At 34.7% G+C, this 15,049-nt stretch overlaps 1 protein-coding gene across 1 annotated transcript in view; it reads right to left on the minus strand.

Moving 5' to 3' along the window:
- Nucleotides 1-14,570, minus strand: part of LOC131152813 (ubiquitin-conjugating enzyme E2 variant 1A-like) — a 40,134-nt gene extending 25,564 nt beyond the window's left edge. The window contains exon 1 of the mRNA XM_058104689.1: nucleotides 14,299-14,570. Coding sequence (XP_057960672.1) covers nucleotides 14,299-14,326 — 28 coding nt within the window. The 5' untranslated portion in view covers nucleotides 14,327-14,570. The remainder of the gene's footprint in view (nucleotides 1-14,298) is intronic.
- Nucleotides 14,571-15,049: the final 479 nt, after the last annotated feature.

Consider the following 15,049-nt stretch of genomic DNA (forward strand, 5'->3'; position numbering starts at 1 on the left):
AAATGGAGAAACACTTCTGTTACAGTCAGTTTGTCCATATGGATGAAATAATTAAATAGAATGGGTGAAAGAGGTGGATTGTAATTCTAGTTTGTTCATAGGGTAGCAAAAGAGAGGAGGAGGAGAAGTTTTATTAAGGCGTTGGATCTCGAATCAGGATGTCCTGTGAGGGATCAAAAACAGATTGGAGAGGAGACAACACGATTGTATAAGCATCCATATACAGAGGAGGCTGTCAGTATAGACTGATGATTTAGGGGTTCATTAGAGTCCACCCTAGGGGTGGACAAGTCATGTAGGACAAGAAGCAAGTATATGGATGGATAATTTCGACCCAATGGCCTATGTCGAGGAATTGGGTCAACAGTTTATTGGGTCCAAAATGAACTTAGTTAGTTACTTCTTTAAGTATGTGTGTGCTTAGGATGACTTTCTTAAAGCTTTTGCTGAATTTTATGGGAACAGGAGGCTGGGCAAGAGCATTAATTCCACTTTTATTACACCCTTTCCTAAGAAATCTAGACCCATTAAGTTAGAGGGCATTAGACCTATTAGTATAGTCTCCAGTGTGTGTAAAATCATCACCAAAGTTCTCGTTAATAGGCTGAGTGCGGTGCTGGATAAAGTCTATTTCTGCAGCTCAGAGCTTTTGTGGGGGGAAGACAAATAGTGGACGCTATTTTGGTGGCTAACAAGGTGGTGGAGGATATTCATAGGAGGAAGAAGAGGGGTTTCATTTTTAAATTGGATTTTGGGAAGGCCTGTGATAGAATAAGTTGGAGTTTTTCGATAAATTTGAGAAAGGATTTTGGTGAGCATTGGCGCAGGTGGTTAGGGGGTTGTTCGTCAAATGTGTGGTTTTCAGTAGTATAAATGGGGAACCTCAGTCGCAGTATAGGACTTCGAGAGGTATTAGACAAGGTGATCCACTTCGCCTTTTTTGTTCATTTTAGTAGCTGATGTGTTGAGTAGAATGGTGGATAGGGCTATGGATAGGAAGAGGGTAAAAGGGTTGGAAGTTGGGAGAGAGGGAGTGGTGGTCTTCCATCTTCAGTTTGTCGATGATACTATTTTCTTGTTAGAAGATCACACCCCTTCTTTCAATTGTGTTCTATGTATCCTCAAAGTCTTTGAGAGAATATCGGGGCTTCAAATAAAATATGGGGAAAAGTGGCTTAGCAAATATTAATATGCCTGTTGAGCGAATTAGGGAGCGGTCTTCTATCGTGGGGTGTGGTCTTTCAGAATGGCCTTTGACTTATTTAGGGGTGTGGTCCTATGTGTGCAGAGTATTGGAATCTGATAGTGGAGAGAATGGCTAAGAAGCTTGATGGTTGGAAGGGGGCACTTTTTTTCTTTGGGGGTAGAATCACCCTTATCCAAGATTGTTTATCTAGTATCTTGTCATATTGTTTTTCTCTTTTTAGGATTCCAGTGTTGCTAAAAAGATTGAGAAAATCATGAGGGATCTCTTGTGGTCCAGAGTCGGGGGTTTTAGGTATCATTTAGTAAGGTGGGAAGAGGTTTGTTGGTCTAAATTGGAGGGAGGGTTGGGTCTCGGAAATTTGGTGTCTAAAAACATCCCCCTTTTAGTTAAGTGGTTATAGCACTTTCCCCTAGAAAATAACTCCCTTTGGCCTAGTGTGATTAGAAGTAAGTATGGTTTGGGTGAGAATGGGTGAGTCACCAATGTTAGTATGTAATATTCATCAAACAGCTTATGGAGAACTATTTCTCAAATTTATCCCTTGTTTACTCCTCACATTAAATTTGTGGTGGAGAGGGGTTCTCAGATTTGATTTTAGAAAGATCCATGGCTGGGGAATGATGTTATAACCACATGCCTCATCTCTTTCATTTGAGCTCAAGGCAAGATAGTATGATTTCCTTCTTTGTCGTTGATTTGGGCAGTCCTCTGGCTTCCTGGAACTTTCATTTCAGAAGATCTCTTAATGATAAAGAGCTGTTGGAACTTTCATCCTTGTTGTCGTTATTGAACAATGTCATTTTCTTCAGCTAGGGATACTTGGTCTTAGGTTTTGGATCATTCAGGTGTGTCTTCTTGTAAATCTTCTTTTGAGTTTTTGATCAGTTCCCATTCTTGTTTTCTCCTATATTCATTTATTTGGAAGGCCAAAGCACCCCTAAAATTAAGATTTTCATTTGGCTGATTGTGCTTAATAAAATCAATACTAATAACTTGTTGCAGATCAGGAGACCTTTGAAGGCCTTATCTCCAGATGTTTGTGTGCTATGTTTCTTGAATTCTGAAACAGCACCTCATCTATTTTTACACTGATTATTCTTGGAAAACTGGGAATAAATTGTTTGGCGTGATGGGAGAATCTTGGGTCTACCCAGCGTTGGTGGAGGGATAGTTGTCTTATTTCTTTTGAGGGGTTTGGTAAAAGGAATGATAGGATTGCACTTTGGATATGTGGTATTTTTGCAGTATGTTGGTATTATGGTTGGAGCATAATGCACCTATTTTTTCAGGGAGAAATTGAATTGGCAACCGGTATGGAAGAAGATTCATTATCTCGCCTCCTTATGGTGTGTTGGCTTCGGTTGCTTTAAGGCAGTTAGCTTTTCAGAGGTCCAGTGAGAATGGAGCAATTTTCTGCTCTAATTTTTTTTTCCAGTTTTTTGTTTTATTAGCTTATCTTTCTGGATTATTCCAGAATTTTGACAGGAGAAATCTTTTTCTCCCTTTCATAAATTCTTTTTTTATCAATGAAATCTCTTCTTTTGTTAACAAAAAAAAAAAATTGCTTGTATTATGATTATGTATGTTGGCGGCTTGTTTGTAGTATTTGTGTATTCTAGGGTTAAGTTCGTAATGTAATGTAGTTTTAGGTGTGTGTGTGTGTGTGTAATTTCATGTGTTTAGAGGTTTTCTTATGGATAGTGTGTGAAAGCCATGTCATAAGCAGTTGTTGAATGTGAGTTTTCCCCTGGTGTCCCCTCTCTCCTCTCTTCCCCTTCCTCTCTTCGATTTCTTCCAATCTCTCCCATGGCTGCAGATCCTTTGACGCTGCCCCTGCATCGATAAGGCTATATGGTTAGAACAGCCTTCTGAAGTTGAAGTTAAAATGGCAATATTTGATATGGATAGGGATAATGCTCTGGGTCATGATGGCTTTTTACGATGGTTTTCTTTTTCAGAATAGCTGGGAAGTTTTGCAGGATGTTGTTAGGTGTTCCCCCCCCCCCCCCCTTTTTTGGGGAGGGGGTGGGGGGAAGTTCCATGGGAAATAGTGCAAATTCAACCTTTGTAACTTTGATACCTCTGAAGGTACGGTCTAGAAGGATGAGAGATTTTAGACCTATTAGTTTGGTAACTAGTTTTTACAATATTTTTACCATGGTCATATCCAGGAGACTCAAAAAGGGGCTGGAGGATGCAGTGATGGTGACACAGTCTGCATTTATTTGACAGACAAATGTTACACAATGTTTGAGTGGCTAAGGAATCATTTAGAACCACTTATGCAGAAGTGCTTTTCAAGAAAAGTGCTGAACTTAATAAGTATTGATAATAAGTGCTGAACTGAAAGAGTGTTGAAAGTTATAAGTGGAATTTGGTTGTGTTTAAAATAAGAGGTATTTGGATACTTACTTTTATTATAGGGTATTATACCATTATTTTTAAACATATTTTAAATTACAATTATTAATATTTGTTTAATTAACAACTTCATTAATAATTATTTTAATAATTTATAATTTAAATTTAAATATTTTCTATTAAAAAATAATATAAGATTATTATTTTTAATTATTAACAATCTTGTTATTTATGTATATTTATAACATATTACTACCATATTAAATTATGATAAAATTAATATTATTAATTAAATTTAAAATTTTAATTTATTTAATGTTAATTTAAATTAATAAATAGTTCTTGTTCAATCCAAAATTTAATTATAATTACTAATATGTATTTTTAAATATATTTTTATAATTAAAAATTTAAATGATAATTATATTAATTTTGTAATTAAATTTTAAATATTTTCTAAAAACTAAAATAATATAATATTATTTATTAATTAACAATAATCTTGTCATTAATGTATATTGATAACATATGATTATCACATTAATTTATGTTAAAAGTAGTATTAATAACTAAATTAAAATTTTTAGTTTATTTTATGTTAATTTAAATTTATAGATGGTTATTTTTATTCATTCCAAAATTTAATTATATTTTATTAATAGCTAAAAGGTTATAATGCATCATAAAATAATATATGATTAATTTTTTAATCTAGCAATTTAATTAATGATTATTTTATATGAAATAATTAATTAACATTTAAATATTTTTATTAAGTAAAAATAATATAATATTATTTTTTATTAACAACAATCTTGTTCTTAATTTATATTTATAACATATGATTATCATATTTATTAATTTATGTTAAAATAATGTTATTAATTAAATTAGTATTTTCAATTTTTAATATTAATTTAAATTAATAGATGGTTCTTCTTCTTCTTCATTCCAAAATTAAATAATGTTTCATTAATAATTAATATATTATAATACATAATAAAATAATACATGATTATCTTCTAATGTATTTTAAATTATAAAATAGCCACTAAATTTTCTTATATTTGCAAAATTGACCCCATGAACAATGCCACTTATAAGTGGCCAAAAAACTATCTTAGATTACTTCTCAAAATTCATTTAAATAGTTCTCAAAAAAATGAGTTTGAAAAGCACTTTTTGCAATAAGTGTTTGTTGTACAGTCAGATGCCACTAGTTTATAAAAGTGTTTATTTAAAGTGATAAGTGCTATAAGCACTTTTTTTTTTGGGAGGAGTAAGAAGGGTGTGGTTCTCAAATTGGGTTTTGAGAACGCTTATAACATGGTGAATTGGGGTTTCTTAGACCAAGTGATGGGCAAGAGGGGTTCTAGATTGGTGTGGAGGAATTGGATAAAAGGAGGTTTTAGTTCTACAAATATGTTGTGATTGTTAATGGACAACCTAGGAAGCTGTTTAAGGCCTCTTGGTGGTTGAAAAAAGGGGACCCTTTGTCTCCTTTCTTCTTTGTGGTTGATGATTAAAGTAGGTTGTTTCTCATGCTTAGGAGTAGGTAGAAATTAGAGGCTTAGTGATTTGTGAGGGACAAGGTTGAGGTGTCCCATGACACCATATTTTTCCGGGAGGATAATGTTGGCAAGCACTGAAAAATTCTCATTCTTTTGAGGTTGAAGATCAACATGTCCAAGAGTGGGGTGGCTGGCATTAACTCATATAGAGGGATTTAGCTATAGCTGGCTGTGCTTCTTTGATTTAGCCTTTATCATACTTTGATCTTCCTTTACGGAACAACCTATGTCTAAAGTTTTACGGGATCCTATGATTAAGAGAGTGGGAAGAAGTTGGAAGGGTGGAGGAGGGCTTTACTTATCACTAGGGGGTCATATTACTCTCATTAGCACATACCTCTCTAACATTCCCATTTACTTCTTATCACTTTTTAGAGTTATGAGAGGTTGAGAGATTTACTGAGGCCAGGTATTGGTGAAAGCAAGAGGGTCATCTTGTAGGTTGGGATATGGTTAGGAGACCTATGTGAGGGGGATTTGGGGCTTGGAAATTCGGTATCTAAAAACATATCTTTAATAGCAAAACAGCTATGGAGGTTCCCCTTAGAGGCTAATCCCCTAAGGGATCAGGTTATTAGAAGTATGGAATTCATTAGAATGGGTGGACGCTAAAGGAAATGGCAGTGTTTCTCATGTAAATCCTTACAAATTCCTCTCCCATATTGCTTGTTGATCTTTCCTCTTACACATTTCAAAGTGGGCAATGGCAATAATATTAGATTCTGGGAAGACATTTGGGGTGGGTGAGACTGCATTGAAGCTGTTGGTACTTCATCTGTTTAGATTAGCTTTTTTATTTTGATTAAAAAAAATTTTTTTTTTAAAAAAAGGGGGAAGATATATTAAGAGAGAGAACATACAATCAGAGCCAGGATACTAAATCCTCAAAAAGAAAAAAGGAGAAACAAGAGCGAAAACAAAGATAAAAATAAATAAATAAAATAAAACTAAAAAACTAAAATCAGCAAAGAAAATCCCTCTTTAAGCCATTCCCATCATAGTTCACCAAACACTTCAACTTAGCTAATTCCCTATGAAGCCAAACTTCATTTCCCCCATGACCAAACAAATTGATGCCAAACACTATCCAACAAACTCTTCAGTTTGAATTACATGGATTTGTTCCCTTACCAACTGTGACTAACCGGGAGGGTTTTCCTTCTCATTAACCAAGCCCCACGTAGAATCATAAATCTGATTCTGGGCTTCCTTAATGATTGGCCAAACAGAGGTTTTAATAGGCCTTTATTGCTGTCAAACAATGGCCAGGTGTAAATAATCATCAAAGACCCGGGTCCAACCCACCAATACATCATCATCCATCCCTTTGTCCATGCAGGAACCCAGGCCGCCTCTGGATAAAACTCCTCATCCAGAACCCTTGCCCCTAGCAACATTGATTGATCGTACGAAGCAAGCCAAAGGACTTCCTCTTGGACTTCTCCCCACAATGAGCACACACCGCCTCCGACATTCTTAGAAGTCGAATGAACACCAGCATCATCAATGCTTACTGACACTTTCCAACTCCAAGAATGATTTTCTGTGTTTTTTTTGCCCGGACCCCACACACGCGGGAGCTTTGTGCACCAGGCTGCCCTTTTTTATCTTCTTTTTTTTTTTTTTTTTTTTTTTGCTACCTACGCCATCAGTGCCAGGAAGAAATGAGCTCAGCAGAGCACTAAATGCTTCTCCAAATCAAAGCCACCCATCACCTTTGTGCCTTTCAGAGACAAAGATGGAACACCATTTGCCTCTCCATTCATGGCCAAATTCCAAGAACTTACCTGCCTTCATGACATGAATCACCATCCAATGGTAATATAACCCGCCCAAAATCTTCAAAAAACCTTGCTTTACCTTACGAAAATCCTTGCGAGCACCATGTTCCTGCAGCTGATGAAAGTCTTACCCACCAATTGCATTGTTAATTCCTCTCAAGAACAAACAAAGCTACAACCTTCCCCACTTAAATCCAATCTCAGATCAAAGAAATCCCCTCTGAGGCTCCAATATGGACTGAACTAAGCCCCACCATCAAGAACTAATAGCACTATGACAAAGAGCGATAGTGAGATGAGAGGTGGAGAGATCTTCACATGAGAAAGAAAACATCACTCCTGTTTAGATTATGCACTGTTCATAATGCAACAATAATAGCTGTTTTTCTTTTGAGCGGGGCCTCCTTTTCTCAGGATTTCCACTTCTTTAAGACTCTCAACAATGGAGAGGTTCATGAGCTTACTTCTTTGCTAAGTATGTTGGATTCTTTCGTTTCTCAAAATTGGGAAGATGCTCAGGTTTGGCTAGGGGATTCTTTGGGTTCCTTTTCTTCTAAATCTTTCTTTTCTCATCTTCTGAGACCTGCAGCCCCTTGTCCTTCTCCTTTGTGTGACATAGTTTGGAAGAATAAGGTTCCTTTTAAGGTCGGAGCTTTCACTAGGACTCTTATCACCTAACAGGATTAATACAAATGACTTATTACAGGCAAGAAGGCCCTACAAGGCTCTCAACTCAGATATTTCTGTGTCTGTGTCGCAAGTCCAATGAAGCTAATGTGCACCTTTTCTTCATTGCCGGCTGGCAAGGAATATTGGGGATGCTCTTTTCACCTGTTTTTTTTCGTGAAATGAGGGCAGCTCCACAAAATGTGTACGAATTCTTACTTGTGAGTATTAGAATTTAGGGAAGAGTAGACACAAGGGTAGGCTCTAAAGTTTTCTGCAGTGCATTCGATCTTTTGGATGTTGTGGCTCAAGGAGAGTGCAAGGATATATAAAGCTCAATCAGTTTCTCGTTCCCTGCTGTGGGATAGAGTTAATTTCTTTGGCATATTCTTTTGGAATTTTTGGAGAATATCATCTGTTCAAAGGAATTGGAGGGCAGCACTATTGTAATTAGCTTTTTGTGGAGGATCACTTATCTTCCATCTTCTGTACTTCTGTTTACTACTACAACAACAACAAAACCAAGCCTTAGTTCCACTAGGTGAGGTCGGTTATATGAATCATTTTCCACCAATTTATGCGATCATGGACAATTTCTTTTAATAGATTCAAAGATATTAAATCCTTACTCACTATCTCCTCCCAAGTTATTTTAGGTCTACCCCTACCCCTTCTATTGCCCCCCACAGTAACTAAATCACTCTTCATCACAGGTGTACTATGTGGCCTAAGTTGCAAGTGTCTATACCATCTGAGTCATCCACCACTTATCTTCTATACGAGCTACACCTAACTTACCACGAATATGTTTATTCCTTAATTTATCTTTCAATGTTATACCATTCATCCATCTAAGCATTCTCATCTCGGCAACTTTTACTTTTTGTATATTATGTTTCTTCGTCGCCCAACATTCCAATTCATATAGCATAGCTAGTCTTATAATTGTCCTACAAAACTTCCTTTTCAATTTTAAGGGTATTCTACGATCACAGAGTACACTTGAAGCACTTCTCCATTTTACCCAACCTGCTTTAACTCTATGCATTACATCATCTTCAATTTCTCCTTCAGTGTGCATAATAGATCCAAGGTATCAAAATTTGCAAGTGCTATTTATTTCTTCATCATCAAGTTTAACTTTGTCTCCAATATTCCTCCTATCATTACTAAAATTACATTTCATATATTCTGTCTCATTTCTACTTATCCTAAAGCCTCTAGATCCCAAAACTTCTCTCCATAATTCTAACCCAGTCTCTACTTTGTCCCTAGTTTCATCAATTAATACCATATCATTTGCAAACAACATACACCATGAAACCTCTTTTTGAATACTCTTAGTCAATTGGTCCATCACTAAAGCAAAAAAATAAGGACTCAAAGTCGATCCTTGATGTACACCTATGGTGATTGAAAATTCTCTAGTTTCTCCATTTATAGTCCTTACACTAATCATTACTTCATCGTACATATCCTTAATGACATCGGTATACCTACTACATACATCCTTTTTTTCTAAAACCCACCATAGAACTTCCCTAGGTATCCTATCATATGTTTTCTCAAGGTCAATAAATATCATATGTACTTCCAAAAAGAGGTTTCTGTTTACTCGTTAATAAATTTTTGTTATCTGCAAAAAAAAAAAAAAAAAAAGTACTTGAACGGAATTCAGTACTAAAGTCATGATAAGCCATGTTGATTGACATCGATTCAAAAGTGCGCATATTAGGTTGTTTTGTTAGGATGGCACCTATACTGAATTGATAAGAGTTGATCTCAACAATCTTGAAGATAATCATAAGATGCCAAAATAGTCTTCTTCATTGTCAGATGTGAATCTCGAGGTTACCCAAGACAATTACTGCCAAGTTGCTAGAGAGTGATTCAGAGGAGACTGCTATTGACAAGGTTAACTTAAGCATTGTTGAATCTCGCTTTTTGCCGATAAGAATGTTGTTGCAGATTCATCATGGAATTTTCAACACTAACAGACTTGCTAGAACCAAGCTTTCATAGAATCATAGCATCAAATATAGTCTTCCTATTTTGTCTACACCATGTCCTACCATTTTAATCTAGATTTTCAAACTGAAGTAGAGCAATACAAGGATTTGAGCCTATGCATGTGCATGTACACACATCTATAAACATGCATACATACATAGACGTACATTTATTAATGCAGAGCCAATGTCCAACACAAAACAATCATACTTCAACTCTAGATAAAACTTAAATGCGAGAGGCCTTCAATAGGCTTATAATGCTTAGAGAATAAGAAAAAATAGCTTAGAAAAATTTTTTAAAAAAAATTACTAGTTTCCTAAATAAAATTATACAAGAATCTTGAATCAACAACTTCCACCACCACCACCAAGCCTCAAGTCCCAGTAGCATCATAAACAAATGATCATGACAAAAATATTATAAGTAAAAAAAGTTTTAGAGAACTATATATACTAAAATATTAATTTCTCAAAGAAAAATATCTTAGAATCTTTGAGATATGAACCTGATAAAAATAGTCTAAATAAAAAAATAAAATAAAATACAAAATTAGAAATGCATAATAGCTCATGCATCACTTTTCCTCCCGTTAGAAAAAATTCAACCTCAAATTTTCAATATCGAAAGATGAAGAACAAAGACAGAGAGCAAACTTGAAGCAGACCAATGCAATTGGGAAGGGCCATTAGAGGGGTTACTGATAAATTTTACTAAAGTTATGAATTCAACAAGTTGAGGCAATCCATTATTTCTTCCTTCAACCCCACCAGTAGCTTCCTCAACCAACTCTTATTGAAACTACCTCCTTTAATGGACTAAAAGGAATGCCTCTCTCCTAATTCACAACAATTAGGATCAACAATTGATAAAGTGCAAATCAAGAACTCAAGCTTGCTTTTCCTAGAATCGAACTTCTCCATAGCTTTTGATGAGGCTAAGTTAATCACCCCTGTAATGTTTTTTTAATCTATTTTCCGGTTCATCTGGTCCAGGTAGATCTAGTCCAAATTGTGCCATGAATATAAATCACCAGCTTTGGCATGACTCAAAAGCAACAAAGAAGGCCAAATGAATACCTATCAATGGTGTCTAGTTTCAGAACATTTGATAGCATATGGATGTCAATTAGAAGTTTCGATTCTAGAATAACATCATGGATGGGCAGCAATGATGGCTTTCAACGGCAACTATGTTTGGTTCTAATATTGGCTTCAACTGATCTATGCTGCCCTAAAACTCTGATTAGATCTGACGTGGGTTGGTTGGGATCAATTAGGGTTTTAAGGGATTCGAGGATGTACAAGACTTATTTTCCCACTTCTGCTTTTGATGCAAGTGACAATAATGAACATCAAATAAAATTAAAAAAAAAATAGCAGAGGATTTCTTGGCGGTGACTTTTGCTGGATTTGGAAGGAAAAAGGAAAGGGCAGTGCTTTGGAAATGTGCTTTTTTTTTTTTTGCAGTTTCCTGGGGGTTGTAGGTGGAACATAATGCGCGCATTTTTCTAGGGAAGAAGTCTGCTCAGGTGCTGGTTTGGGGAAAGATACATTATTTGGCTTCTCTTTGGCGTGCGGGACAAGGGAATTTCATTAGGGTAAGCTTTTTTTATATTCAGCGCGATTGGTGGTATGCATTGGAGTGTTAGTTTGTGACATTTTTTTCTCTCTTTTGTTAAGCAGGTGTCTTATTCTCCTAGATGTATATTCTTATTCTATGAAGGAATTCTTTTTTTATCATTAAAAAAAAAAAAAAACAGATATCTATGGCTGTGGCTTAGGGATAGCTGAAGGTGGTAAAGCAATGATAGTGGTTGTGCAACAGTGAGGCAGTGATGGTAGAGGGGATGGCAGCAGTGCAAGGCAATTTAAGTTGAAATTGTGAACCCTGTAAGTTTCAATTAAAACTTGTAAACAACCATGCCAAACACGAACAGCTGTGACAATTTGAATTATGAACCATGTCAAATAACACTAACAGCTGTCTCAATTGGATCAGAGTCTACTCTAATACGACCTGATGCAGGAACAATGTCCAACACAAAATAATTGTAATTCAACATTAAATAAAACTAGTACATAAGACACATTTGATGGGCCTACAATGCTTCGAGAACAAGGAAACTAACTTTAGAAATCTAAACAGAATAAAATTCTAATTTTCTACTTGAAAAATATCTTCAAATCTTGAAGATACGTCCAATAAAAATATCCTTAACTAAAAAAAAGAATTTTAGAAACCTAAATAAACTAAAATAATTCCTACGTGAAATTTCCCAAGATATAAGAGAAGTATCTTAAAGAGATGATCCTAATAAGAACACCCTACAAAAATAAAAATAAAAATAACTACAAGCATCTAGATTGTGTGTACGCAGAGAGAGAGAGAGAGGACAGGACCGTGCAAGTGACAATTGTTTAGATTGTCATAAAATCCAAATCTCAAATTCACATGTGGCAGCATCAGATAGAAAGTATATATATATTCTCATTCTCATTCTCACATCACCGTAATAATATATCTCTTTTAGTGACACTAGTAAGCTCTTTACCCAAGAGTTCGCATACCATGGAAGAAAAATACATGTACTTGAAAAGGTAACAATGTACTTTTAGAATAAATTACATTAATCATATAGTTAGAAAGCAATAATAATGTTATTCCCCAATCTATTTTTCGTTCTCTAAAAAAGTTTAAGTAATAATAATGTTTCTAAGCAAAAAATAAATAAAAAAATAAAATAAAAAAATAAAAGAAACAGGTGATGAGAATGTTCAGGTATGAAACTGCCTTAATCTTAATACATTAAAGGGCATTATGCTCTAATAGCTCACTTATCCCGGTTCAAACCTAGTTTACATGCTTGTTTCAAGTCAAATAATCCACAATGCCCATATTCCTTAACAATTTACAAGTGACAGAAAAAAGAAAAAAAAATACACAAAATCATAATCAATATCCATTCACTAACCATTCACAATTTTGGACTTACTTTGCTCTAGACAATACACACAAGGAACATTCAAACATGTGCAAATTCATTTAAAACCTTAAAGAAATATTAAATGTAACCCTGAAATGAATAATAATAATGCTTTCAATATACACAATAATACGTACCATTGGGTTTTAACAATTGGCGCTAAGAGTAAGAGAGCAGCTCACATTCATTCATCGTGTACTAAAGTAAATGCTAATTCATTTAACATAAAAAACCAAAGGTACAATATTTATTATTGTGGATCGAAACTTGGATGTACTGAAGTTACAATCTTTATTATGTTGGATCTGTCTAGGGCAATAGGAACCTCAGTCATCCAAGGGTAACAAGCTTGGATGGGTGTAAATGCTTACAAAAAAGAGGAAGAAGGTTATATGACTTTTCCCTCTCGCAATTTTTTTTGGAAAATGTGGATGGAAAAAAAAATAGGATAGCCTTTTGAGAGAGATGAAGAAACCCTCGGAAAGCTCAAATGCAGATGGCAGCGGTGTCTATTTTCTTGGTAAACTGGACAGCAATATCTGTAGTCAAACTACTTCGGACTTTCTTGCTTTATTGATCATGTAAATAAGCCCTTTTTTTGGGTTGGCATCCCCTTGTTGCCTTTTAGACATGCAACTGCAGGAAAATGTGACTGAAAAAAGCATTTATTTTAAAGAAACAAAAAATAAAAAAGAACAGCAAAGGATGAGGAAGCTTCAACACTCCAAATAAGATCCAACCTCCTCTCATCCCTTCCCTACTACAAGCACAATACATATTTCTATTGGTTTCTATTAACATATGCTAGGTTTCATATCGTGTAAGAAAATTTAAAACACTTTAGCAGAAAGGTCGGTATTGCATATATAATTATCAGAAAACCCTGATTTTTCTAATTTCTTTTACTTAGATTATTTAAAGAGTAAAAACCATCATAAAAAATTTATTATAAAATCTCCTCAATGAAATCCACATGATTGAGAATGGATAATCATGATTGATTACAGCATTAGATTGGCAAGATTCAGGAAAATATGCTCAAAATAACCCACAGCGATTAAACTGGCAGCACAAGAAGTACAGTAGTTTTTCATTAGAAAATTTAAAATTTTCTCAAGTAAATAAATTCAACTTCATTCACCTTATGTTTCATTTTTTATATTTTTTATATTACACTATTTCACATCAAATAAGCTACCACTGCACAAGTAATCACAGCATGCGGGCGCACAAAATCAAAGAGCAGCATTGATTTTAACCTTCTAACCACAATTGTGTGAATGTTTTCACACAGAACCTGTAGACCCTCGCAATTTGATAATAAATTATGGAAACCCACATATAGCGGCCACTAGCGGCTCCAAAACAACTCCATACACTTAAAATAGTAACCTCCCAATTCACTCCACAGCCCCCACACATCCCCAGCCTTCAAAAAAAAAAAGGGAAAATATCTATTATTAAGGCTTAGAAGTTTGAATTTAAAAAGCCCTAATTCTAAACCGCATAAGAAAGCCCTTACTTTGAACTAGTTCCAACCACAAAACCTACCAACCAAGCAGCACCAAAAACTCTACACCAGTTAAAGCTTTACCACGGCAGAATAGAAAAAAATATGCAACAAATTTAGAGCTGAAGACTGCAATAAAACACCATCACCATGCGAAGAATAGAATACAACATAGAAGTGGCGGAGGTACAGAGTTCGAAACTCACCCACGACCCTAGATCCTTCAGAGCCCATTTGATCTTCAATTCAAAGAGAGCCGGGGATCACTGCGCGCGCGCGCGCCTGTGTGTGTTCGTGAGAGAGAGATGAAGAGGGAGAGAACGGAGAGTTCTGATTCGAGGTTTTAGAGAGAGCAGGATGGGGTCGTAGATAGAGAGAGAGGGAGACCCGAGTCCAACTTCTGTTCACGAATCGCCACCCAGGTCGGGATGATCTGTGAGCACCTTCTGTTCCAAACGTGAAAACTAAAAAGTAATGTATTTATTTAAATATAACATATTTTCTAATACTAAAATTATGTTTGAAGTATAGATTTTAAATTTAAATAAATTTAAACAAAAGTTAATATATTTTTATATTATATCTATTTTAAATCCATTCAAATTTAAATTTAAAAAACCATTCACACACAAAATTCGTATTAATTTTAAAATTTATAGTTTTAAATATTATTATTATTATTATTAAGAGATAATGAATAATTTTTTAAGAATTTAAAATTAAAATATTTTTTGTCAAAATATTTAGTTTTCCATAATTTACAAATGTTCAAGATGAGTTGTAAGATTTTTATGAAAAAAGATTTAAAAAGTGAAAATAATCTTTTTTTTAATTAATCCTAAAAATATGTGTATAGCATAAACACAATTGTTAATAATGTTTGAAAAAACTATAAATTTGATGATAATTTCTATAAATGCTAGTTGCTCGCATAATTGTGCTCTATGTTTTCAAATT

The sequence above is a fragment of the Malania oleifera genome, chromosome 4 (assembly GCF_029873635.1).
Source record: "Malania oleifera isolate guangnan ecotype guangnan chromosome 4, ASM2987363v1, whole genome shotgun sequence".
NCBI classification, from domain to species: Eukaryota; Viridiplantae; Streptophyta; class Magnoliopsida; order Santalales; family Ximeniaceae; genus Malania; species Malania oleifera.